Source organism: Mirounga angustirostris, unplaced genomic scaffold (genome assembly GCF_029215605.1).
Source record: "Mirounga angustirostris isolate CCGP_5_RB_7025 unplaced genomic scaffold, mMirAng1.0.hap1 SCAF_7, whole genome shotgun sequence".
NCBI lineage: Eukaryota > Metazoa > Chordata > Mammalia > Carnivora > Phocidae > Mirounga > Mirounga angustirostris.
The window spans coordinates 127,235,330-127,260,973 of NW_026991715.1; the positions used below are offsets into that span (position 1 = coordinate 127,235,330).

Below are 25,644 nucleotides of genomic sequence, written 5' to 3' on the forward strand. Positions count from 1 at the left end.
GGAAGGAAGGAAGGAAGGAAGGAAGGAAGGAAGGAAGTCTTAAAAACCACATACAATGAGATACCGCTACATACCTATTAGGGTGGCTACAATGAAAAGCCCTGGCCACACCAGCTACTGGCAAGGATGTGGAGGAACTGAATTCTCAGACCCTGCTGGTGGGAATATAGAACATGATGCAACCATTTTCCAAAATTTTGGCAGTTTCTTATAAAGGTAAACATACACCTATCATATTACATAGTGCTACCATTTCACTCCTAAGGATTGACCCAAGAGAAGAAAGTATATATCCATACAAAGACTTGTGCATGAGCACTCACAGCAGCTTTATCAATGATAAACCCAAACTGGAAACGGTCAAATGTTCATCATCAGGTGAATGGATAAAAAAAATCATGGTGTCCATGTAATGTAACATTCAGCAATAAAAGTAAACCATGATACACACAATAATATGGATAAGTCCCAAAATAATTATGCTGAAAGAATGATTCAAAAATGTGTAACTATAGGATTCTACTTATATAAAGTTTTTGAAAATGCTAATGTATCTTTAGTGACAAAGCAAACCAGTTATTGCCTGGGGGTGGGGGTGGGGGTGGGGGAGGGGTGGGATTGATTAATTACAAAGGGGACTGGGGAAACTTTTGGGGGTGACCGATATATTCATGACCTTGATTGTGGCAACGGTTTCACAGGTCAAGATATCAAAACTGATCAAACTGTGCACCTCAAAATGTGTGCAGTTTATTGTATGCAAATAAAAATTATTCCATCACAAGGTTATAATTTTTAAGGTTTGTCTTTTCTTTATCTTCTCACCTCCACCCTACTGCATTTAACTTTGACTCCTTTTACATGAACATTGGACTGCCCAAGAAAAAAAGTCAGCCCAAAGTGTCACTCTCTTTATGCTCTATTCTGTCTGCCAAAGGGGTTTCCTCACAGCATCAACTTTTGCTGAGGTCTCTCGCCTTCGTTTTAGCTCCAGGAGTAGTTGCCAACCCCCAGAAGAGCATCTATTAACATCCGCTAATTCAGAAACCTCATGGCCAGCATCCCACTCATAGCAGATCCCCAGCATTGAGGAAGGAGTTCAAAGCTCAAAACAAGAGCCATACTGTCAGCATGCCCTTCTACACCTCCCCGCCTTTCTGGGCTGGGACCCTGAAGTAGGGCCTAAAGCCCTCAGGATAAAAGCCGATAACCAAGATGCAGCCCCCACCTACCTTACAGAATCCTAAATCCCCACGTTGACTCCCTATTCCAAATGGAGGAGGTGGCTATGGCTTCAGACAGCCACTAGCAAGTAATATCTAGAACGGGCTCTCCTTTCGTCTTGTGTAGAATATGGTAAGCCCTTATAACATGTATGCTGGGGCGGGTTTGTTTGTTTGTTTTCAGAAAAGTTGTTTTCAATGATTTCTTTGATTACTGTTTCTCTTCCAAGTATTATCGTTCTTTAGGTGAATCTCTACTCTGCCCTCCATAGCGACTTTCTCATTATCTCTCTCTCTCTTCTCTCTGCATTCTAGGACAGATTTTCGAGTCTGTCATATAAATCTCTGATCCTTTAAATGGGCAGGGTATGACATCTCTAGAAGTATTAAAAATACAGATTCTAGACACACCTCGTAGAACTTGTGATTTAAATGTTTGAGGTGAGGCTCAGGACTCTGTTTTTTGTTAGTCTGTTTCATTTTTGTTTTGATTTTTATTGACATCGCTGCAATTTTAGATTTGGGAAATCTCACCATCACTGTGACATGTTAAGACAGTCTTCCCTATTTTCCATGTAGATTTGAATTCTATTGGATTTGCTGTTCCCTTGAAATCCCTTATTTCACTCTTAAATCTCATCTCATCTTTTGGCTTCAGACTGTCATCCTTTCATTGTAAAGTTTTCTCTCCTTATAGGTTTCTCTGCTCCCATCCCTATGTTCATGTTTCCCTCAAAGATACTCTTCTGGTCCCTGCAACTTATTTTCTTAAGGTTTTCTTTTTCTCAGAATCTTCAAAATGAGGCCCCCCCTTTCTCCTGTTATTCACTGTCTTCATAACTTATTTTCTGATTCTGTTTAGTTAACCTGAAATGAGATAAAAATCTCTCCAGACATGATGTTTGCCAATGTACATGTACGGATTGCTTGGGACTCCACTCTCCTCACATGAGTACTGATTGGTCTTTACCAACTCTTCCTCTGACCTTGAACAAATTTAGATTTTATGTAGAGACATCCCTACTGATCTATCATGTCTTTAGCCTTGGTCTGTCAGTATGCTGACTAGCTGAACAACTGTTTGGTCATACCTCTTGCCAGATCCTACTACAAGATATGAACATCCAGGGACCTCTGAGCCCCCTGGAAGAGGAATTGGTACTTGGGTAAGAATGGTTTATAAAAGGTGTTCCTGATTCCTGATTCCTTGGGTGCTTTCCTGATATTTGGCCACTGCCAGACCCAGATTCTAACATTGGGGTGTTACTCTTTTAAGACTCTGGTCCAGGCATTCACACAACAAAACTTTCTGTATCATGTTCTCCTTTAGCACATCTAAGAAAGTGAATTTTCGCTTTACTTAAAAAATAAAAAGGAATAGAGAAGGAAGGAAAAAAGAAGAAGGAAGGAAAGAAAGAGAGAGAGGTGAAAGGAAGCAGAAGGAAGGGGAGGGGTGGGAAAGAAAGGGAAAATAAACACACACACACACACACACACATGCATCACTCCTCACATTGTGCTTACAGGCCCGGGAGAAAATGTAAAAAGCAGCCAGCATTCACCTTCCTTAACAGCTGAATTGCCTTCCTGAACTCTCCTTTGGCAAAGCAGATCCTGCCCATGTTGTAAAAAGTTTCGGCCACCTTTTCACTACAGTCACCATAGCTGATGACCTGAGACCTCAGGGCGGCCTTTAGCAGTCTGTAAGCCTCCTAGGGAATTAAAGAAAAGTGTATTATAATCCTCTGGGCAATTCTGAAGGAGTATGCCAGTTCTAATCCATTAACTCTACGGAAGAGGCATTCTACGTCACACTGACGTAACCCACCTGGACCAGGCGGTTGTGACATGTCACCTAAGTAATCTGTTTCTGTGAAGAGGTAACATTCCAAGCTTATGTTTAATAATAATAGTTAATTCATGCATGACTACTCTCTGAGAGAGGAACTATTATTATATTTATTTTACAGATGAAAGAATGGATCTTGCCCAAGATCACACTGTCTCTTGTTGATTTACCTATTCAGATTTACCTGTTTTTCCCCATTTTGGACAAGCCATTTGCAGAATTCTTCAATGGTCGTCAGTGTTTCATAATCTGTTGGGCCCAATGTTGCTTGATACGCATTGATACTTTTTATAAAATATATCTCAACAGCATCTGCAAAAAAAAGGGGGAACATTTAAGGCAGGCCGCTAGCCTTTACAAGTAGCTAATACAGCTTTGGCTCAGTTAGACATTTCATACTTAAAGTCATTGCCTGTTCTCATTCCGGGTCTCATAAGGACCCTCAGAAAGTCTGAGATATAATTTGATGGCATCAGTTGACGTAATTTTATTCTGTTGATGAAAGGTATGGATTTTTCTGTAGGAAAAGAAAGCCATGCCTGAACAGCCTATCCTAAGACCCCCAAATAACTACCATATTAAACTCCCAAGGGCAATGAAAGACTATATATTTAGCTAAATTAAACTCTGATAGAGAGTATTGTTTACCGGGATTCCTGCCGGGGGCGTGTGTGTGTATGTGTGTGTGTGTGTGTGTGTATGTAGAGGGAGAATTTTAGTTTCAAAAGTATTTTAAATAGAGTTGTTATTTAAAAATTTACTTTTAACTTGTCTTTTATTCCAAACATAATAGATGTTTATGTAATCAGTCTAGAAAATGCAATAGAAGCAAAAAGAAAGGGACAATTACCTCCACGCACACTACTCAGAAACAGGCACTGTTAACATTTTTTACCACTGTATTAAGGTATAATTGGCATACCACACATTCAACTATTGTAATTACACAGTCTGATGAAGTTTTAGTAAATTTATAGTTATGTAATCATGATCAAGATCCAGTTTTAGAAGATATCCATCACGCCCAAAATGTTTCTCCATGGCTGGTTGCAAGCAATGCCTACTCTCATCCTGTCTGAGGCAATCACTGATCTTTGTTCTAGCTCTGTTTTTGCCTCTTCTAGAAATTTCATATAATTGGATTCATACAGCATGTAGTCTTTTGTGATTCTTTCAAAATGCATCATGCTGTTTTTGAGATTCATCTATGTTCTTGCATGAATTAGTACTTTATTCCTCCTTCTGCTGAGTAGATACACGTTTTGTTTACCATTCACAAGTTGATGAGTATTTGTGTTCATGTATACAATCTATTATCCAGGTATCAGTTCCAGTTCTCTTCATTCCTTTCTGTGGATTTGAGTTACCATGTGCTCCCATTTTCTTTCAGCCCAAGGGCTTCCTTCAGTATTAATTTTAGGTCAAGAATGCTACCAACAAATCTTGTTTATCAGGGAATGTCGATCTCACCTTCATTTTCTTTTCATTTTTAAAAGTATTATTTATTTAGGCAATCTCTATACCCATGTGGGGCTTGAACTCACAACCCCGAGATCAAGAGTCACATGCTCTCCCGACTGAGCCAGTTAGACGCCCCTCACCTTCATTTTCAAAGGGTAGTTTTCCTGAATATATAGTTTTTAGTTGAATTTTATTCCAATATTTTGAGTATGTTTTTCCATTACCTTCTAGCCTCTGTTATTCTGATGAAAAATCAGCCATTAATCATATTGTTGTTTCCCTGTACAAAGCTGTTTTTCCACTGCTGCTTTCAAGGTTTCTTTTTTTTATTCAGCAATTTGACTATGTGCCTATTTGTGGTTCTCTTTGTGCTTATCTTACTTGGCATTGAGAATTCTGGATCTGTAGATAACAACCTTGGGAAATTCAGGGCCATTAGTTCTTTAGATAATTTGCTGCCTCATTCTGTCTTCTGCCCTTCTGGAGCTCCTATTACATGTATGTTGATACACCAGGCATTGTCCCACAGATCTCTTATGCTTTGTTCATTTTTCTTCAATACCTTTTTTCTCTGCTCTTTGGAGATCATCTCTAGTGCCGTACCTTTGAGCTATCTCATTCTCTCCTCTGCCATCTTGAATCTGATGTTGAGACCATTTAATGAATTTTCATTCAGTTACTGTATATTACAACTCTAGAATTTCCATTTGGCTGTTTTTTTCTTAAACAGTTTATATTTCTCTATTGAGACTTCCTATTTTCATTGTATTTTCTTTTAATTCTTTGGACAGTTTCCTTTAATCCTGTGAAGATATTTATGATCGGTGCTCTGAAGTCTTTGCTAAATCCAACATGTAGCCTACTTAGCATCAATATCTATTGACTTCTGAGTAAAAGCCATGGGTTGTTTCTTTGTATGTTTCTCTTTTGTTGAAAACTGTATATTTTAGACATTATATAGTAGCAACAACAGATTCTGATATATTTTTGTGAGTTTTTGTTTTATTTTAGTGAATTGCCTAGACTTAAACTACAGAGTCTATCTCCTCCTATGTTGTCTGAATGTTAATGTCTTTGCTCAGGTTTTTTTATTTCTTTAGACTTTCTTTTTTCTTTTCTTTTTTTAAAGATTTTATTTATTTATTTGACAGAGAGACACAGAGAGAGAGAGGGAACACAAGCAGGGGGAGTGGGAGAGGGAGAAGCAGGCTTCCCACGGAGCAGGGAGCCCGATGTGGGGCTCGATCCCAGGACCCCGGGATCATGACCCAAGCCGAAGGCAGACGCTTAACGACTGAGCCACCCAGGCGCCCCTAGACTTTATTTTTCAAGGCAGTTTTGTATTCACAGAAAAACTAAGTGGTAGGTACAGAGATTTCCCATACAACCTTGTCCACATACAGCATTTGTGATGGCTAATTTTAAGTGTCAACTAAACTGGGCTAAGGGATGCCCAGACAGCTGCTAAAACAATTTCTGGGTGTTTCTGGAAAAGATGAACAACTGAATCAGTATACCAAGTAAAGAGCTTTCCTCACCAAGTTCAAAAAAAAAAAAAAAAAAGGCAAAGGAAGGCGAATTTTCTTCTTGAGCTGGAAATCCATCTTCTGCCCTCAAATATTGAAGCTCCTGGTTCTTGGGCCTTTGGACTCTGAGACTTACCAGTAGTCCCCTCACTCCTATTGGTTATATTTCTCTGGATAACCCTGACTAATACAGATTTTGATACCAGGAGTGAGCTTGACAACAAGGACTTCTTTTTGCCAGAGCCATGGCTGAGGACCCAATCAGCCAGCAGACAGCAACACTGAGCCCCTGATTTGGCACCATTACCTGGGGTGATTAGCCAGCTACCTGGTAGCAAGCTGATTACACTGAACCATTTTTTCATGGAAAAGGCAGCATTTTGTCCTTAAGTGGAATAGATATCTACTCTGGATATAAATTTGCCTTCCCTGCATGCAATGCTTCTACCAAAACTACCATCCATAACCTACAGAATGCCTCATCCACCATCATGGTATTCCACACAGCATTGCTTTGGATCAAGGAACTCACTTCACAGCCAAAGTATAGTAATGAGCCCATGCTCATGGAATTCCCTGGTCTTACCATGTTCCCCACCGTACTGAAGCAGCTGGCTTGATAGAATGGTGGAATGGTCTTTTGAAGACAGTTAGAGTGCCTGCTAGGGAGCGATACTTTGTTAAGGCTCGAGTTCTCCAGAAGGCTGTATATACTCTGGATCAGCACCCAACATATGGTGTTATTCCTCCAATAGCCAGGATTCACAGGTCTAGACATCAAGGGGTGGAAATATAAGTAGTACCACTCACTACTAGTGACCCACCAGCACAATTTTTGCTTCCTGTTCCCACAACTTGATTCTCTACTGGCCTAGAGGTCTTAGTTCCAGAGGGAGGAAGGCTTCCCCCAGGAGATACAACAATGATTCCACTGAACTGGAAGTGAAGACTGCCAGCTGGCCTCTTTGGGCTCCTCATGCCCTGAATCAAGGAAAAGGAGTTCCTATGACTGAGTCTGACTACTAAGGGGAAACTGAACCACTACTCTGCAGCAGAGGTAAGAAAACACCTGTTTGCAACACAGGAGATTCCATCTAGTAGTTCTAAGATGGCGTCTCATATATTACTATGCCCTGTGATTAATGTCAATGGAACATTACAACATCCCAATCCAGGCAGGATTAGTAATGGCCCAGAACCTTCAGGAATGAAGGTTTTGGTCATCCCACAAGGTAAAGAACAATTACCAGGTGAGGTGTTTGTTAAAGGCAATGGGAACCCAGAATGGGTAGTAGGAAAAGGTAGTTTAGAGCAGTTACAACCACATGACCACTTACAGAACTGAGGACTGTAACTGTCATGAGTATTTCCTCATTTTGTTATGAATACGCTTGTCGTGTACATATGCACATATTAAGCAAATATCTTATTTTTCTTCTTTTATTCCCTTTTCATGTAACAGAAGACATATTGATGTTATATCAGTATTTAAGTATTGTTAATTTTACATCCTAGTTTTCAAGTTATGGGATATCAGAAGAGTAAACATCATTGAAGGACTTTATCTCTTCCAGGAAAGGGACTAGTACATTTCCAGTCATACCCAGGGTAGTTATGCCATATTAGGCACAATTATATCTCTATTTGGAGATTAAGTATGTTTGAGGAGATGCATGTAAGGATCAAGTTGACAAGGAGTGGACTTGTCATGCTGAATTTTGTGTCAACTTGACTGTGCTAAGGGATGCCCAAATAGCTGATAAAACATTATTTCTAGAGTGTATCTGTGAGGGTGTCTCCAAGAGAAATTAGCATCTGAATCAGTAGACCGAGTAAAGAAGATCTGCTCTCACCAGTGTGAGTGGGCATCATTCCATCCATTGAGGGCTCAAAGAGAATTAAAAAAAAAAAGAAGAAGAAGAAGGGTGAAGTCTCTTTCACTAATCTTGAGCTGGGACGTCTATCTCCTGCCCTTGGACATCACACAGTTGTTTTAAATTCCCAGTCTGAGCATTCAAATATCCCTACTATATCTGAGTCTTGTCTCTTCAAAAACGGTGTGGTTTTTTAGGTTTGTTTTTTTGTTTGTTTTGTTTTTGCCTTTTACTTAAAATTGTTCTTGATAGGTGGACACGATGTGCTGGGTAAAATAAACTTTAAATAGGCCTCTAGTAATTGGTGGTAAGAGGTGGGGCTTGGGGGGAGAAAGCATTCTGTAGTCCTATGATTAGCTCTCCGTGTTTTGGTGAGCCTGTGCTTCTGCCTTGTGAACCTCACGAGTGCCTCTTGGTCCCTTTCTCCTTTAGGTGGGACAGGATGGCTAGAGTGGGCTGAAGTTGGGTATTTTCTTCCCCCAGGCTGGTTAGGCTCTGAAAAAAACCCCAGTAGCTTAGGCTCTGGTAAAATAGTGTCTTGAGGACAGACCTTGTTTAGCAGCAAGCTCTGGCATATTTTTAATTGGATATTTTCCCCCTCTCCCTGCTGGAAGCAAGGGGGCATTTTTCTCCATTTTCACTTTGAGAACCTGGTCAAGTTCCTGGAGGTAAATTTCATAAAACTGTGGAAACCCCCCCTATGACTGGGTACTTGGAATTTTTAACTCTCTGTCTTGCCCACACCTGGCTTCCAGAAATGTATCAGTTACCGGTCAGGTATTCCTACCCAGTACTGGTTCCTGTTGAGAGAGGTATCTGCTCAGGCAAACTGTGGTTCTCTGGATTCATCTGTCTCTCCAGTGTCAGGGGCAGTGGTTTGCCCTGTGACCTCACTTCTCTGCCAGATCTAAGAAGAGTGGTTGAGTTTCCAGTTTGTTCAGCTTTTTACTTATTGTTAGGATGCAGTGACAACTTCCAAGCTCCTACATGCCAGACTAGAGACCTAAGTCTTTGCTTGTGTTTTAACGTTTATTTTTCAAAATTTTGGTCTGGATTCCTGGGATTACCCCTCTGCCTGCATAGCTTAGTGTTGACCCAAGTGACTGACTTAGAAAGAGGTTGTCTTCCATCGTCTATCGATTGATCTGTATGTAGATGGGGGTGTGCATTCAAACTCTGCTGCATTTCAAGTCTCCTTTGCTTATTATTTTCCACATCTTCCCTGCACATGTATGTCATTTCCCAGCAGGCTGGGGGCTTATGTGGCCTTTTCTTGGCTCTCTCATTTCCAGGTTCTTCCTGTTAACATTTCTGAGCGGCCTCGAACTCCTACAAACCAGCACAGCAACTTCAGGCTACCAAATACGCAGGTTTTCCCTCATTTTTTTTGAGGTTGCCACTTTTACCTGATGCATCTGTGGGGTTTTGCCCCTTGCTCTGAATGGAGTCTGATGCCTCTGCCACAAAGCTGCTGGTTCTCTCAGCCCCATTCTGATAAAATTGCTCTTCTCGTGGACTGAGCTGGGGCCGTGAGTGGGTAGGAGCAGCCTCAGGCCAAAAGGCCAAGAGGACTCTCTCTTTACCCAAGACTCTAGCAGTTTTTCAAGAATGCTTTGCAATTTGTTGTCTGCTTATTTATTTCCAGTGCCCTCAAATGATTGTTTTTGACCATTTTATTTAATTTGTGTGTGTGTGTGTGTGTGTGTTGAAAGGATCCACAGACCTCTTCACAAACGCCAAGCTGGAAGTCTCTACCTTTGTTTACATTGTGATGTACATTTTGATGCAGTTTCACCTACTCTGCGAATTTGTCATGTTTATATATATATACACATATATAAAAGTGTATGTAACTATAAACAATAGTATTTTTTATGTCCTAAAAATGCAAGGTATTTTCTCCTTAATACTGTTGTTTTTAACCCTTTTTATTTATAAAGTCTAATTCTTTTAAAGACCGCAGAATTCCCTCTCACTCATATACCAAATATTCCTTTCACTCATTGATAAACATTTAGGTTGTTTCTAATTTTTTTTGTAATTACAAACAGTGCCACATTGAACATCCTTATACATGTTTCCTTTTGATTTTACTAGGTATTATCATGTTGTTTTGCAAATTTCATATCAATTTATACTATCACACCCACCGTCTATGAATGAGCAGAACTGTTTTCCCATAATCTGGCAAATGCTAGAGATTTTCATATTTAAAAAATTTTTACAGAGGATGGGTGAAAACTTGATTTTAAAGGTACGTATAGTTTTAAGATGTGTAACATTCTGTCAAATTACAGTTCAGAGAGTTTGTATCAAATTGCTCTCTCATCCAAGTACTAACCAGGCCCCACCACGGCTCAATCCTAAATGTTATCATTTTTTTGCAGTGTTGACAATCTAATAGAAACTTGGTATCCTTGCTGTTTTATATTTCTTCATTATTACTATGATTGAAACTTTTCATGTGATTATTGGCCATTGTTTTCTTTATGTAATGCTTAGTCTTATTTTTTTCCCTATTTTTCTATTGTAAATGGAAATTTTAGCTCTTACATTTAAGACAATGATCCATTTTGAGTTAATGTTTGTGTATGTTTATGAAAGTGGGGTTTTTTTATTCTTTTTTCTTTTGGCATGCGAATACCATTGTTCCAACTGTTCCAAAACCACTGTTGAAAAGACTATTCTTTCCACACTGAACTATCTTAGCATCTTTGCCAAAAATTGGCCATATTTATACAGGTCTATTTCTGGACTCTCTATTGTGTTCCAGTGACTCTGAACTCTCCTGATTACTGTTGCTTTATAATAAATCTTAAATCAGGTAGTATGATTTCTCCAATTATATTATTTTTCAAAATTGTTTCAGCTGTTCTAATTTCTTTGCATTTCTATATAAATTTTAGAGTCAGCTTGTCTGTATTTACAAAAATTCCTGCTGGGATTTTGATTGTTAATTTGTGTTAAATCAATACATCAATTTTTATAAAAATGACAACTTTACTGTATGTCATCCAATCTATGAATACATTATGTCTCCATTTATTTAGGCCATCTCTGATTTCTTTGATGAGGGTTTTGTAGTTTTCAGCACCCAGATAGTGTACATATTTTGTTAGATTTACACCTATCTGTTCCATTTGGGAAGAGGTGGCTATTGTAAGTTGTATTTCTAAAAATTTCAGTTTCCAGTTGTACACTGTTAATATATAGAAATATGACTGGGTTTTGTCTGTTGACCTTATATTCTGTGATCTTGCTAACCTTAAACTCAGTTATTAGTTCTAGGAGTTTTGTAGATTTCTTGGAATTTTCAACAGAAACAGCTGTATTGTTGCAAATGAGGACCATTTTCTTTCTTTTCAGCTGTATGTCTCAGGGGCGCCTGCCTGGCTCAGTCGGTAGAGCATGTGACTGTTGATCTTGGGGTCATGAATTCAAGCCCCACATTGGGTGTAGAGATAAATTTAAAAACAAGATCAATCAAGCTGTATGTCTTTTTCTTGCCTACTGCACTGGCTAGGACTTCCAGTATTATGTTGACTGAAAGAAGTGAGAATGAACATCCTTGCCTTGTTCCTGATCTTAAGAGCAAAAAACTCACTCTTTCACCATTAAGCATGATGTTAGCTGTATTTCTTTGCACATGCCTTTTATCAGATTGAGGAAGTTCCCCTTCCATCATGAAAGGATGTTGCATTTTGTCACATGCTTCTTCTGCATCAGTTGATAAGATTATGTGCTTTTCATCTCTGGACTATTAATATGGTAGAGTACATTCATTCAGCTTTAAATACTGCACCAGCCTGATATTCTCAAGAAAAAAGCTCCCCTTGATCATGGTGTATTATTCATTTTTATACATTGTTATATATTTTCTTGAGGATTTTTTGCATTTATGTGCATGAAGGGCATTGTTTTATAGTTGTGTTTTGTTTTTTTCTTGTAGTGTCTTTGCCCAGTTTTGGTATCAGGGTGCTGCTAGCCTCATAAAATGGGTTGGGAAATGTTCCCTCCTTTTCAATTTTCCAGAAAAGATTATGTAGGATGGGTGTTAATCCTTCTTTAAATGTTAAGTAGAATTACCCAGTGACATCATTTGGACGTTGATATTTCTTTCTCAGAAAGTTAACTACAAATTTTTTTTTTTTAATAAGTAAGGGCCTATTTGAGTTATCTGTTCATTTTGGATTACACTGTTTGTTTTTCATTTTATTTATGGTATTTTGTGACAGACATAAGTTTTAGATCTTTTTATAATTAAACCTATCAACCTCTTCTTTTCTAGTATAACTTCATGTGCTCAGAAAGTTCTTCTTTCCTCCAATTTTTAATTTTAGGAATTTTGATTCCAGTGTTGAATTTCCTTCTGGATAATTTTCAGTTTTGATGTTAAAATGTGATCCATTTGGAATTTAGCGAATGATAGTAGGTGAAGATCCAAATCTTCTTTAAAGTTAAAAATTAGTATGCAAGAAAAGAACAAGGTGGCCTTAGAATCTCCCAACTCTAGAAGCATAAAATTTTCTTATATGAACAAAATTTTTACATACTCACATAAAGACTAAACATGTTATAACCATGAAGACTATTTAAAAAAAAATTCAAACATATAGATGGAGTACAAATACTGTGAATATACACAAGAAAATTTTTTAAAGAAGCAAGATGACTAGCTAGAAAACACAGAATCAGGAAGTCTTCAATGAACATTTATGCTAAAGAAAACAATAATAAAAATATCAAATAACTTCTGAAAACTGAACAAAATTGTTTAATGATATGGGAAAATAGAAGAGTAGAAAAAAGTAGGATACAAAACTTTCCCTATAATTCTCTCTTCCTCTTCCTCTCTCTCTCTCTTTCATATATGACTAGAAAATAATGTACACCTAAATGGATTCCTTTTATAAGCAGAGAAAATCAACATTTTTAAATGTTTAAATCATATTCTTCACAAATCCCAAATTCCTCCTGATGGGCCACTGAATGCATTAGTGTCCATTAATCTGATCCAGCAGCTGAAAAGGGCATGCAGTCCTTCCTCACCAGTTCTTTTGTGTCTCTCCCAAAGCTACTCACTTCCCAAATGATGACCTTGCCTGAGAAAGGACTATTGCTGATGGGTTAATTCATGCCTTGGTTTTCCTCCAGAACCCCCCAGTACCTCACTTTTGAGTATAGGTCATGAAAATTCTAACTGCTACAAACATTCTCTCTTGTCAGCCAGAGGAAAAGTCAAGGAGGTTGAGAATGGAGGAGGAGGGGAGGAGGAGCCAATGTTATGTCTTTTATCACTGGATTTCCTCATCAACGGATACACCACAGGTCACAGTCATAGCGTGTATGAGCTCTCTACTCTTTATGCAGGTGAATTCTGCTGAGGTTCTAAGGGAATAAAGGAAATAGAAATCAGATGATTTTATTGGTTTTGATGTTCCAACTAATTTGCGGAGATATTGTGCTTAAATTCATGTGTAAATGATATTGTACAAAATGGCGTCCAGTCTAATTTTTCCATCACAGTCATGAATAGCTGATTATAATCCATCCATATTGATAGACCATTGCCAGTGTGCTTCCCTCCCATGGGAAATGATGATAACTGCAAGCTACCCCCTCTACCTACCCCTGTGTTGGGCCTCTCCAGACATGGCATGAGCCTTGGCTAGTAATGCGCTTGCCTCTGCAGTTTGGGGGCTGACTTCGGTGAACAAAGAAACACAGATAGAATAGGCCTGGAATAGAGAAAAACAGATCAAGTAAGTACCCAAATGACAGTGTTTCACTGAGGATTTTCTAATCGTTCTCATGAAATTGCTGGTTGAGGGCTGTATGTACCTAATCATGGAGTTACAAGAGAGATGAGTTTGAGTCCTAGCTACTTCCTAGCTGTGAGTCTTGAGCAAGTCACTTCACCTTCACTTGTAGAAGAAATATACAGCTTCCATTGATTAGGGTTTGGAAAAGATTAAATGAGATGATACATGCAGAGCACTGGGCATACATAGTACCATCACATGGTAAGTCCTCAATAAATATTAGCCATTATTATTTTTTTAAGTTTCATAGCAAAATTACAATCACAACTTTAGCTCAGCCCCTCAAAGGTTCATTATCAAAGGAAATCCAGGGGAGTTGAGCATGGATCCTCAAGCCACACTGCCTGGGTTCCTATCACAGCTCAGCTACTTATGACATCAGGCAAGTCACTAACTTCTTCAAATATAAAATAGGAATTTCAGAAAAGACTATTGCAAACAGTTGCTGTAACGATTAAATGCATTAATACATGTAAAGTGTTTAGAATACCACCTAGAATGTCATAAGCATGAGAGAAGTGAAGATTTTATTACTATTATCATTCGCACTAAAATGGAAGGGGAAAAAAAAGAGAAACCATCTGGTCCACACCCACCAGCAAGAAAAAAATCACCATGCTTCACAGTTCACAGGTCAAACACCATGAGGTATTTCAAGGAGCTCCAGCGATTATCAGACAACCCTGTGGAGCTAACACAGTTCAGAGTTGTTAAGCCCCCAGGCTCTGGGGGCTCAAATTTTCTAAGTTCAAATCCCTGCTCTCCTACTTCTTAGCTAACACTTCAGCTGAATTAGTTGTGACTCTTTATGCTTCGGTTTCCTCACCCGTAAAATGAGATAAAATAATAATAATGCCTCCACGGCATAGGGTTGTTGCTTGGATGAAATAACTACATCCTCAAGTGCACACAGTAAAAGCATTCCATAAATGTTAACTATTATTTGTTGTTGGGAAACACTGGTTTTATATTGATTTATCTATTCTGATCTGACCACTGCTTACACAAAGTCTTGGATACAAAAACCAAACAGCTTTCCCTGTAAGCAGTGGACTCCCTGCTTACAGAGCAGCATCCCCTAACATTTTTCCACTGTATGATTCTAATAACTGGATCGTGGGATTATCTGCAATGCCTTTGCTATAGTATCAGCCTGTTTTCACATATACTGTTGAATTGCATTGCACGTGCAATAGCAACAAAATCAGCTATTTTGATCCACTTTTGACTTTGGGAGATACCTGAAGCCACAAGACGGTTCTCATTTGAGGAGAGAAAAGGTCAATTCAACAAGCAGTTTCAAGGGAAGTTCCAAGTACGTGATAGGTAAAAATGCCCTACACTGTTTTCATTATAATAGACTCAACATTCCTTCCTGTTTTGTTTTGTCTTCCCCTGGGCATTTGTCAAATTAGTTACCTCCAAGTGAAACATGCTTTTGTCAGTTTAAGTTTAGACTTGTTGATACAAACAGCTAGGCTGGCCTAGAGGACAAATGACAGCATTACACCAAAATATCATGATTTTTTTCATTTAAAAAAAAGCCCTTTGTGTTTGCTAAAGACTTAAGTTTGGTTGCCCCTATGGCTTTTTTCCCTGGAGCAGACTCACTTGGTTACCTCTTCCTAGCACCCACAGAAATGAGCGGAGGCCTTGTGGCGGGGCCGCACAAAATTTGGTCTCAGATCAGGTCAAAGAGCAGAGACACCCACCATGAGTCAGTGTTCTCTACCCATGTTGTTTAAGGTTGAGGAAGGGCTCTTGTGTGGATCTGGCAGGAAATCCATCCTATCACCTCATTCTTCTGAAAACCCCAAGGATCCCTGGCCCTGGGAATATGGCCTGGGGCCAAATATGGCCTCTAGGCTAGGGCTCCAGCCAACGCACCAACCTGCTGCAAGTACTGGATGGCCCGATCATGGTTCCTTCTCAGCTGCTCAATCTGAGCAATTTCCTCATATAGACTGACCAGATCCAAAGTCTTATCACCCTTAGCAGCAATAACATCGCCAATTGCCTTTTCAAAGTATGCCAGAGCGAGGTTCAATCTGTGGATAGCCAAGGAGGCCCTATAAGAAGAAGGACAAAGATGCAAAGTCAGAGAGGCGCCTTACTTGTGCAGACAGAAAAGGAACTGATTCTAAGAACAAAATAATTTGGCCTTCATAGGCCAATCACCTCAGTGGCTAGCTAAAAAATCCAGTCTTGCTATAAACAAGCTCCTATTAACCTGCATTTCACCTACCAGATTCCACTGACTACCATTTACTTCCATTAATATAGCACGCTGTAGTCTAATTTTATTTAAAAAGCAAATGGAAAAAATGGCTTCCAGCAATTCACAAGGTGGGATAATTTACCCATAAACACAGACTTTCTAGAATCAAAATAAATTTTTATTACTTCCGGATCCCTCTCTTTCAGACCAATGCAAAGTTATTGCTTTGTCTTATTTGATTTAGTTTAGTTTATTCCTCCTCAGTTAAAAATGAGAGAGGAAAGAGAAAACAATGTAAATACCCCTTCCAAAAGGCAGTGGTTAAGTAAATTATGACAAGTGATACAATAAAATACTTCAGACTTTAAAAATCATGCTTCCTTTTTAGACTAAATAATATGGGGAAAAATTAAAAGTGTGCTAAGCTTAAAAAAGTGATACAACTGTACTTAAAATGGACCCCGACAGATCCATCTTCCTATCCATCTATGTATCTTTATCCAACTAAAATGTGTATCTATCTATCTATATCTATATTTAACTAAAATGTCCATAGCAGTTATGTTTGGGGGGTGAAATTAAAACTAACTTTTATTTTCTTCTTCATATCTGTATTTTCAAATCTTCGAAAACAAAATATAATTCTTAAAAATGAGAATAAAATAGCATCCCATTCAGGTTTATCCCTCTAGAGACAGTAAGATACAAGGAGAAGAACATGGTAGTTCAAAGCCGTTTCTCACAAGTTATTGGCTTTACAGTCAAACTCTAATAGCCTATATTTCCTTCCAAATAAAACAAGGGTAAGAATACCTACTTTACAAGGTTGTTGTGAAGATTCGATTAAAATTTATACATGAAATCACTTAACATACAGTGGATATACAATCACTATCACTCCCCCTCACCTCTTGCTTCCATCTTTGTATTCCCAAATTGAAAAAAAAAATATGTGTGTATAAAATTATTTTAGATAAGGCATTCTACAAGTTACAGTTTAACAATCAAAAGAGTACTGGCCCATTATCTGACAATTCTTTACCAAAACATTTTGATCAATCAGACCACTATTGCCCTTGACCATAATAGTAAAGGTTACAGAATGAAAATGCCTCTCATCAAGAGCCTGTAGGGAGATATCAGCCAAGTTGCCTGGCCTACACAATCACACTTTATCTTCCCCCACCTTTAAAACGAGAAAAGGGATTTGCCCTTACTAGATATTTGTTCATTATGAAATGTAACTCGATGTGGTACAGAAGGTGAGCTATGAGTTCAGATGCCCCATCTACGTGTTGGCTCTTCCACTTACTCTTTCTGTGCCTTAATTTTCTTATCTGTGAAATGAAAATAAAAATATCTACCTCATAGGCTTGTAATAGAGGATTGAATTAAATAAATTATGTGAAGCACTTAGACTAGTGTCTCGGATATAGTTATACCTAGTAAATGTTCCAACACTTAGAACAGTGCACGTACAAAATAGATACTAGATAAATACTGAAGAATGAATGAATGAAATATATACTAGAATTTATTCTGAAAAAGGAACAAGGCTGTCTTTCACATAAGGCACAAAAACCTTAGCCACTGACCCATGTGACAGCAACAGACATTCACTAGACTCTAATTTATGGGCCTGTGGACTTACATCCATCGTTAGATTTAGCTCTGGGCATTCCAATACCTCCCCACCATTTCCCATTTGACTTCTAGATTCATGGTTAGAGCAGGCAGACATGACTCGTGTACTTCACTTAATTACCCTTCAGTCCCCTTTCTTACCATGTCAAGTGCTTACAGTTTTGGAAACAGATTGCTTTCAAGGATCTGAAGATATTTTATAAAAGCCTAGGGAATAGTAAACCTTTTATTATTCTTTTTTTCTTCCAATAATCTGATGGGCCCAAGAGTATGTAAATATCGTGATTCTCTCTGAGGATACCTAACTCAGCTGCAAAACAGCTAAGGCTTGTTCTGGCTTGAATAAATCCCATGTAATTGGTTTCCATATGGAACAGAACTTTCCTTAAAAATGCACATGCTGTGCATAGCTTCCATGGGCCTCCAATAAACGGTCTTCACATAGTGTTCTTTCCTTGTCTTTTAAGATATCATACTTAATGACAGAAGTGGGTGGCGATTCAGAAAAAGACATAATTTGAGAGTAAGTGTGAGAGGCAGCATAGGGCTAGGAGTCCGTGAGTTCAGACCACGGATCCAACACTTAAAGCTTGTCACCGTGGACGGTTTGTTTAATCTCAGCCTAGCTTTCCCTGCCCTCTGTCTAATGAGACTCTAACTGTGCCAACTACCTCAGTGGTGTTTTAGGATTAAAGGGTACCACACACAAAGCTCAGACCATGGGGTGTGCATTTGGGAAACCCAAGCCTCTTTTACATCATTTGAGGCTTGGGGTTTTTTTTTTGCCATGAGTATTTTTTCTCCCCTTAAATAAAGAGCACACAGAACAATCATGTAATTCCAGGCCTCATTCACAAAGCCTAAGCTTCTCAAAGCCCAGATCTTACCTGCCTAAAGCAATGGTCAGGTCTTTCTCCGAGACTTGGGATTTGCGAACACTTCCCTTAAATAATTCTTTCAGCTCCTTCATGTTTCTCTCTGCCTTCTGCAGGTTGAAATAAGCCTCTCTGCCAGTGAAACAGTCAAGGAAAAGGCCAGGCACACAAACTCCCCCATTGCCCAGGGACAGCCATTGATAAGCAAACCCCTTGGGAAAATGAAGCAGAATTTGAAAATGAGCACTTTACTGTGTTCTTAATTTTCCTTATGTGTATGTCATCAAGAATTCTTTAGAAAACGAACAAGAGCCCCAGGTTTCCCATGCCGGTAGCCTGAATCCAGGGCTGGGCTGGGTGGTGAGCATGGGGAGGTGTAACAGAAACTGCACCCCCTAGGCTACATTTCCTGTGGAGGCATCCACCGCCTGGCAAGAGCCATGCAGTTTTCCCATTTGGTTCCTATGAATGGTAAAAGAGAGGAACTAAGTCTGCTGAAAGGGACTTTCTGGATCATTCAGAAAGTCCAAGCAGAGCAGGTTTTTGGCAAGAAGCAAACAGCAGGAAAGAAAATCCCCTTAATTCCCAAACTGCCTTCTATTTCCCACATTTTCAATAGCCCCTTCTAAGGGCATAACAGAGGAAGGCCACAGATCAGTTTTTGCAAGTTGAGCATCAAGATCAAAAGAGTGGAGAGGGGGATGTGTAAAGAGGAGAGAACTGGGGACCCATGGTCTCAAAGAAGACTCATGATTAATTTTTTTAATATGGAATGCTTTACATGTGTGTGTGTCACCCCTGCGCAGAGGCCATGCTAATCTCTGTATCGTTCCAACTGTGTATATGATCATTCATGAACATGAAACGCCCTTAACAGTTCTCAAGTAGACATGGTACCAAAAGGCTGTCAACATCACAAGCTTTTCGCAGAGTAACAGTTCCCCCCTGGCGATAGAGAACTATTTCTTTTGTCTATTTTGCTTGGCCTCCAGCTTCATGGGCAGTATTCTCAACAGCATTTCAGAAAAACAAAAATGATCAAGAGTCCATTAAATCAGAGGTTTTTGGCTGCATGTTACAATCACCTGGGGGACTTTCTAAAAATCTCAATAAACAGATGCACCCCCAGACCTCCTAAATTAAAATCTCTGGGGTGGGACCCAAACAGCAATAATTTTTAAAGCTCCCAAGGGATTAAATGTGCAGCCTCGTTTGACCAACAGTGCTTTAAATTACGACCCACCCATTCTCCCTCTTCCTGACATCGCCTGCGTCCTCACTGCTAACACTGATCTTCTCAGGGTGCTCGATGAAGGGCAGGACAGACGCCGAAAACTTTTCTTTTCTTTTTCTTTTTCTTTTTTTTTTTAAGATTTTATTTATTTATTTGAGAGAGAGAGAATGAGAGAGCACAAGAGGGGGGAGGGTCAAAGGGAGGAGCAGACTCCCTGCTAAGCAGGGAGCCCGATGTGGGACTCGATCCTGGGACTCTAGGATCATGACCTGAGCCAAAAGCAGTCGCTTAACCGACTGAGCCACCCAGGCGCCCTAGATGCCGAAAACTTTTCAACTGGCAGGGGATGTGTCACCACATCCCTCCCAGGGCTCGACTCAGAGTTCCTATTAATAGACAGAGGAGGAACATTCCTACCTTTATAAATGGAGATGAGAAGCTGGGGGGCGGGGGGTGCCTGTCTGTCTCAACAGAGCCTTGAAGCCTGGGTAGATCTCCCGGTTCCTGTGTGAGACAGTCCATCCAGCAGGCCCAGGTGGCCCCAGGCCCCAATCACCAGACCCCACTAGGAAGGGAAGGATATCGGTTCTGTAGGAGCCAGGCCACCCCCAGGGTGTAGTATAGCATGATCAGGGCTTCCAGGATTTCCTTCTTCTCTTTGTTTGAGGTCCTGCTTCCCTTCCAGGTCAGCAGCGTGTTCTTGGCAGACTCAGCATGTTTCTTGGCCTGAGCCGGGAGGCCTGGGGAGGTTTGAGGGTGGGTGGCAAGATGAAAAATATTAAAGAGTCATGTTGCAGTCGAAGACATTTCTGGGAGGAAATAGGTGGATCGTGTGGTTGTCATATGGTCTATAGTATTAGTTTCCAGAGCTGGCAGCGCATCAGAATTATCTGGAATGCTTGTAGAGAATATAGATTCCTGGGTCCCACCCCAGCCCTACTGAGTTGGAATCTCCAGAGAAAGGGAGTCCAGGAATCTATATTTTTAATTAATTCCACAAGTGCTGCTTACACAGCCATCACAGCATTAATCTGGGGGCCTCTGTCTGGAAATCATTGATAGAGACAGGAGTAGAAGCTGAGTATCCTGTTGCCAAATCTGCCGCCAATGCCGTGTGACCTTTTCAACCCACAAAGCTTCTCCATCCTCTAAATGTAAAATGACAATGATTATAGAAGCTGCCCCTTTACCAAATACCTGGAGATTGTCCAGGAACAAACGAGGTTATGCCACAGAGTGCTATGCTTTGAGCTTTCTGGAAAAGGCATTCTAAAAATACAAGGGCTTATGAATACAATTACTTCCATCTGGGGATTTTTTTTTTCAATCCAAGATGAGGCTGGTTATACTAATTGGTCACACACACACACACACACACACACACACAGGCACAGGCACAGAATCCAATTCCTAAATGCAGTGAGGCGCCTCACTAAGAAGACAAAGGGAATACCAAACTCCAGCCAGAAAGAACTTGCAGTATGTTTCTCCTTGTTTTCTAACTCAAGGCTGGAGTTCCTGGACACCCACTGGAACTGCTATTTGTCCAGTTAGTTAACAGAGGTAGACTTGGCAACATTCAATTTCTAGACCTCGTGTTTCATCTTCCAACCTAGCTCATATCTAGGGATCCCTGATGGGACAAGAGAAACCCTGGGGAAAAAAGAGAAAGGTCAGCAGAGAGCTCCTTATCCTAGGAGTTCTCCACTCTACTGGAGACTGCCATGGCTGGTGTTCCGGTTCAGCTCTCCTCTCTGCAGGTGGGTAAACATATTCACTCCTGTCAGGTAGACCCGCTGTGCCCTTAATTCTCACTTCACACTCCCAGCCCTCAGTCTGCTCCACTTTTGGCCTTTGGAACCTGGCTTCTCAGTTCAGGTATAGTCAGTGGCCATAAAGATGACTTGAAGACTTGAGGCCTGCAGCTCTCCTATATTCCAGATGTGCAGGACCTCCTTAATGAGCTGCCACAAGGGCGGGCGTGTGGGGGGAAGGTGGAGGGGAGAACAGAGCTTCTCTGGGAGAGGCCTACAAGTGACCTGGGAGCCAGGAAATCCTCGTAGAATACTCAGAGATGCCTGTCCATAGGTCTCAACTCAAGAGAAAAATGGGGGTCTGTGGCAAAAGAGAGGGCTGTGTCCCAAGTTACCAGGTAACAGCACCCTCAGACTGCACTGTGTACCGTAAACACCCTTCTAAAATGCAGATTCCTTGGCCTTGCTTCCAGGAGTTGTGGTTCATGGGTTCTAAGGTGAGAATGGAGGATTCACATTTATAACAACCATCCTAGGTGATAATCTGATGCAAGCTGTCTAAGGACGACACTTGGAGAAGCATTTAGTAAAATCTTTATACAAGACGTAGGCTCATCTTATTTTTGAAGAGTAGGTAGTTTGACTGATACAGAAGGATGAGGAGGGGTTTCCATTTGGGGAAAATAGCCTGAGGCCATAAAGACAGAATAAGCAAAAACTGCAGTTTTTGCTTATTCTGTGACACACACACACACACACACACACACACACACACACACACTGGTGGGATGGGGTAGGGGTATGTAGGAGTGTCAAGGCAGTAAGGAGACCAGCCTGACTGAAGGGGAGGTTTAATGTAAAGATACATAAGGTATGAATTGGATAAGTAAAATGGAGTCTTGGGGGCACCTGGGTGGCTCAGTCGGTTAAGCGTCTGCCTTCGGCTCGGGTCATGATCTCGGGGTCCCGGGATCAAGCCCTGTGCAGGGCTCCTTGCTCAGTGGGCAGTCGGCTCTCCCTCTCCTTCTGCCCCGCCCCCTCCCCCCCACTGGCTCATGCTCTCTCTGTCTCTCAAATGAATAAATAAAATCTTTAAAAATAAAATAAAATGGAGTCTCGGATGCCAAGTGAGGAGGTTGGATTTGATCTGTTAGGTAATGGGGAGTCTTTATAGGTCTTGAGGAAGGGAGCAGCAACTGAAAAGTCTGCCAAGGACATCAGACCAAGAAAATAAGACAGGAAACTGAGAAAGTCTTTTTATCACATAGGCTGATTCCCACAACCAGGTGGGCCCTTGGGAGTGTGTCAGTAAGAAGTGCAGGAATCTAATCTAGATGCTTCCCTTGGTCTATAGGAAGGAAAAAAGTGAATCTGGCTGAGCCACTGAAAACCACCCCTGAATCAGCCACAATGCTGCTTCTGGGCTCCTGAATGGAAAACAAATGAGAAAGCTGTCCTGAGGCTTTGCCAGTCTGCCCTGCCACCTCCGCCTCACCAAGTGCCCAGTGCTGGGCTGTGAAACCCCCAGAGGAACACTAATAACACTAATAATAATTCATAATAAATACACATATATGCAGTTTGCTCAAATTTTCTGAAGTGATAAGGGAGCTAATTCTCAAGGGTTTAGAGATCACTGCTCTAAACAAGGTTTTCCAACCTTTTCAAGTAGGAAAGAGCTCTTTTTATGACCCCTCACTTTGTGATATTTTTATGGCACTTCCTACATGAGAAAATTCATGATGACAGAAAGTACTATGAATCAGTATCAGTAATAATTTGAAATAGATTTGCACTGTATTAATTTCAAGAACACCCTCTCTCATGTAAAGAGAACATGGCATATATGTACATATACGAGTCTCACGTTAACGGTCTCTGGAGGAGGCTCGTAGAGCTGTGATCTCGTTCCCTAACTCCAAGCCCCACCTCCCCAGCTCCAGTGTCAACTCAGAGCCCAAGTCATTTTCCTTTATTTGCCCTTCGCCCAAGCCAAGGACACCATCCTTCTCCCTGCGCCAACAGTGCAGCAATCACAGAGGCAAAAATCAGACCTACTCCTGGAGCCTGAGATTCAGAAATTACAGGCAACTACTGATGAACTAGAAACTGGGCCCCGGTATTGTCCAGGAAAACATATCAAATCATTTTGCTTTAGTTTGGGATGTGATTCCACCACTGTACCCTGACTCAGGCCGGAGAGAATCTGCTCGGAGATACCCAGTCTTCGCAGTTGCTGCTGTCACCTTTGATCAACTCTATTTAACAAGTTCGCGTGGACAGCGATTACGAGCAGGGCCTCGAGCCAGACTTCCCAGATACCGATCTTGCCTTAGCCCTTTCCTACCTGTGGCCTTGAGCAAGTTACTTCATCTATCTGTGCCACGGTTTATTCACCTGTAAAGCGGTAATGAAAATACTTTCTACCCTGTAGTGTTGTAGTAAGGATTGACTTAATTAATTTGTGAAAAAGCAACTAGTGCCTGGCACATAGGAATGAAATGAGTGAATAAATATTAGCCATCATCATCATCATCATCATCATCATCATCGTTATTTTACTACTGCTACTACTACCACCAGGGGCCATTCTCCTAAGCAATTTATTATATTTGTCCTTACTCTGGACCTTTGCCATAGAGCTGCTTACAGAATCTCTGCAAAAGGCTGCATTCTCAAATGCAACGTCATTGCTGGCAGGCATTAATGGTTTCCTGCAGGTCGGCTCACCCGGTTCTTATCATTCCCTGTTATTTCTGTACAGTTTTGGTTTTTTCAACCAACGGGACAGGGAAGGTAGGATTCATGACTTATGCTTCTTTTTTCTGTATTTTGCAACACTTATAATAGAGCCTGGGATCCCTAGAAAGTTCCCAGTAATAACAGGCTGACTCATTTATTGCTTCATTAATAATAGGCAATAAATCAGGAAACATGTCACTATATTCTCCTTCCTGGACTCTTGGACAGCAGTCCGGCAGTAGGTGACAAAGCACCTGTTGTTGGGTGGCTTTCCTCGCTCAGCCGCTGAAGCACTGGGCTCATTCGGGCCACCATCACCGAGTCCCACTTCCCGTCCCTTCCTCTAGTTTGCCAAGCGGCAACCTTTACACACTGCTTTGCAAAGGCCCCATGTTCTCTTGTGTTATTGACTCCTGAACCCTGTTTCATCAATTGCTCTATTTCTTAAAACCTCCAAACTCTCTCTCAAAAGGGCTCCTTCCTCACTGCCTAAGCTCTGTCTCAGTCTCCTTCTCTTCTAAAATTATCTTCACGTGACTTTTCTACCTTCGCCAGTGACCCTCTTTTCCCTCATTCCTTTCAATACGTAGTAAGTAGCCCACGAAGTCTGGCCTCCTCCCCTGCTCCCTTCCTTCACGCCTGGGATCCAGCTTCTGCTCCAACTGCCCTGCACAAACTCTTCTGCTGAGGCCCCCAAAGATCTCCTACTAAATAAATCCAGTCACGGTTTCTCAGTCAGACGCTCTTAGCTGCTTGGCTTCTCTTCTTGGCCCTGAGGACACTGCACCTACTCAGTTCTCCTTTATAAACCTTCTCTCATTGCTTCTTTGCTACCTCTTTCCAAGGGTCCTTTGTTCCCTTCTCCAAGGGTCTTTCAGTTTCTTCCTTTTCTTCTCTCTCTCCCTCTCAGAAGTTCTAACAATCCCTAGTACGTCCACCTTGGCCTCCATGCTTATAATTTCCCATTTCCCCTCCCCAGTTCTGCTCTTAAATATTCCTCCGTGCATACGATACTCCTCCTGTCCTCCCAAGTTCTAGTCCCAAATTTCCAAGCACCAAGTGAAAATGTGCTTGTGGATTTCTCTATTGCAATTCAAAATCACCAAAACCTGGACCCACCATTCCTCTCCCCAGTGCGCTCCCCTTCCTGCCCAGTGTTTCTATGGCGCCCGCAGGGGTCTGACCTTCAAGGTCATTGTTGGGCCTCACTTTTCTTCAACCCCAAATTGAACATCAGGTCCTGCCAATTCTTCCTTCACAGTCTTTTTTTAAAAAAGGTTATTTGGAAATAGGTAATACATTTCCATGGCTTTAAAGGTAAAATTCGATGACAAGGTCAACATTGAGGGGGTCTCACTTCCACTCTTGTTCCCTTTCACTGTAAGGCCCCCTTAGGTAACTTGGTTTTGCTTCTGTCTTGTG

General features: G+C 40.8%; 1 protein-coding gene and 1 non-coding gene across 3 annotated transcripts in view; both read right to left on the reverse strand.

Annotated features, from left to right (window-relative positions):
• The window catches only part of TTC23L (tetratricopeptide repeat domain 23 like), a 53,413-nt gene that overhangs the window by 15,070 nt on the left and 12,699 nt on the right, over positions 1-25,644 (reverse strand). Inside the window, exons 5-10 of one of the 2 annotated variants that reach the window (XM_064596801.1) lie at positions 20,310-20,466; positions 18,505-18,630; positions 15,647-15,824; positions 13,563-13,671; positions 3,257-3,384; positions 2,786-2,935 (exon numbers count right to left, since the gene is read on the reverse strand). In XM_064596801.1, coding sequence (XP_064452871.1) covers positions 2,786-2,935; positions 3,257-3,384; positions 13,563-13,671; positions 15,647-15,824; positions 18,505-18,630; positions 20,310-20,466 — 848 coding nt within the window. The remainder of the gene's footprint in view (positions 1-2,785; positions 2,936-3,256; positions 3,385-13,562; positions 13,672-15,646; positions 15,825-18,504; positions 18,631-20,309; positions 20,467-25,644) is intronic. The other variant, XM_054504514.2, reaches the window with a different exon arrangement.
• Positions 19,254-19,356, reverse strand: LOC123836604 (U6 spliceosomal RNA). Its single transcript, XR_006789004.1, has one exon. It is a non-coding gene; the product is annotated as a U6 spliceosomal RNA (small nuclear RNA).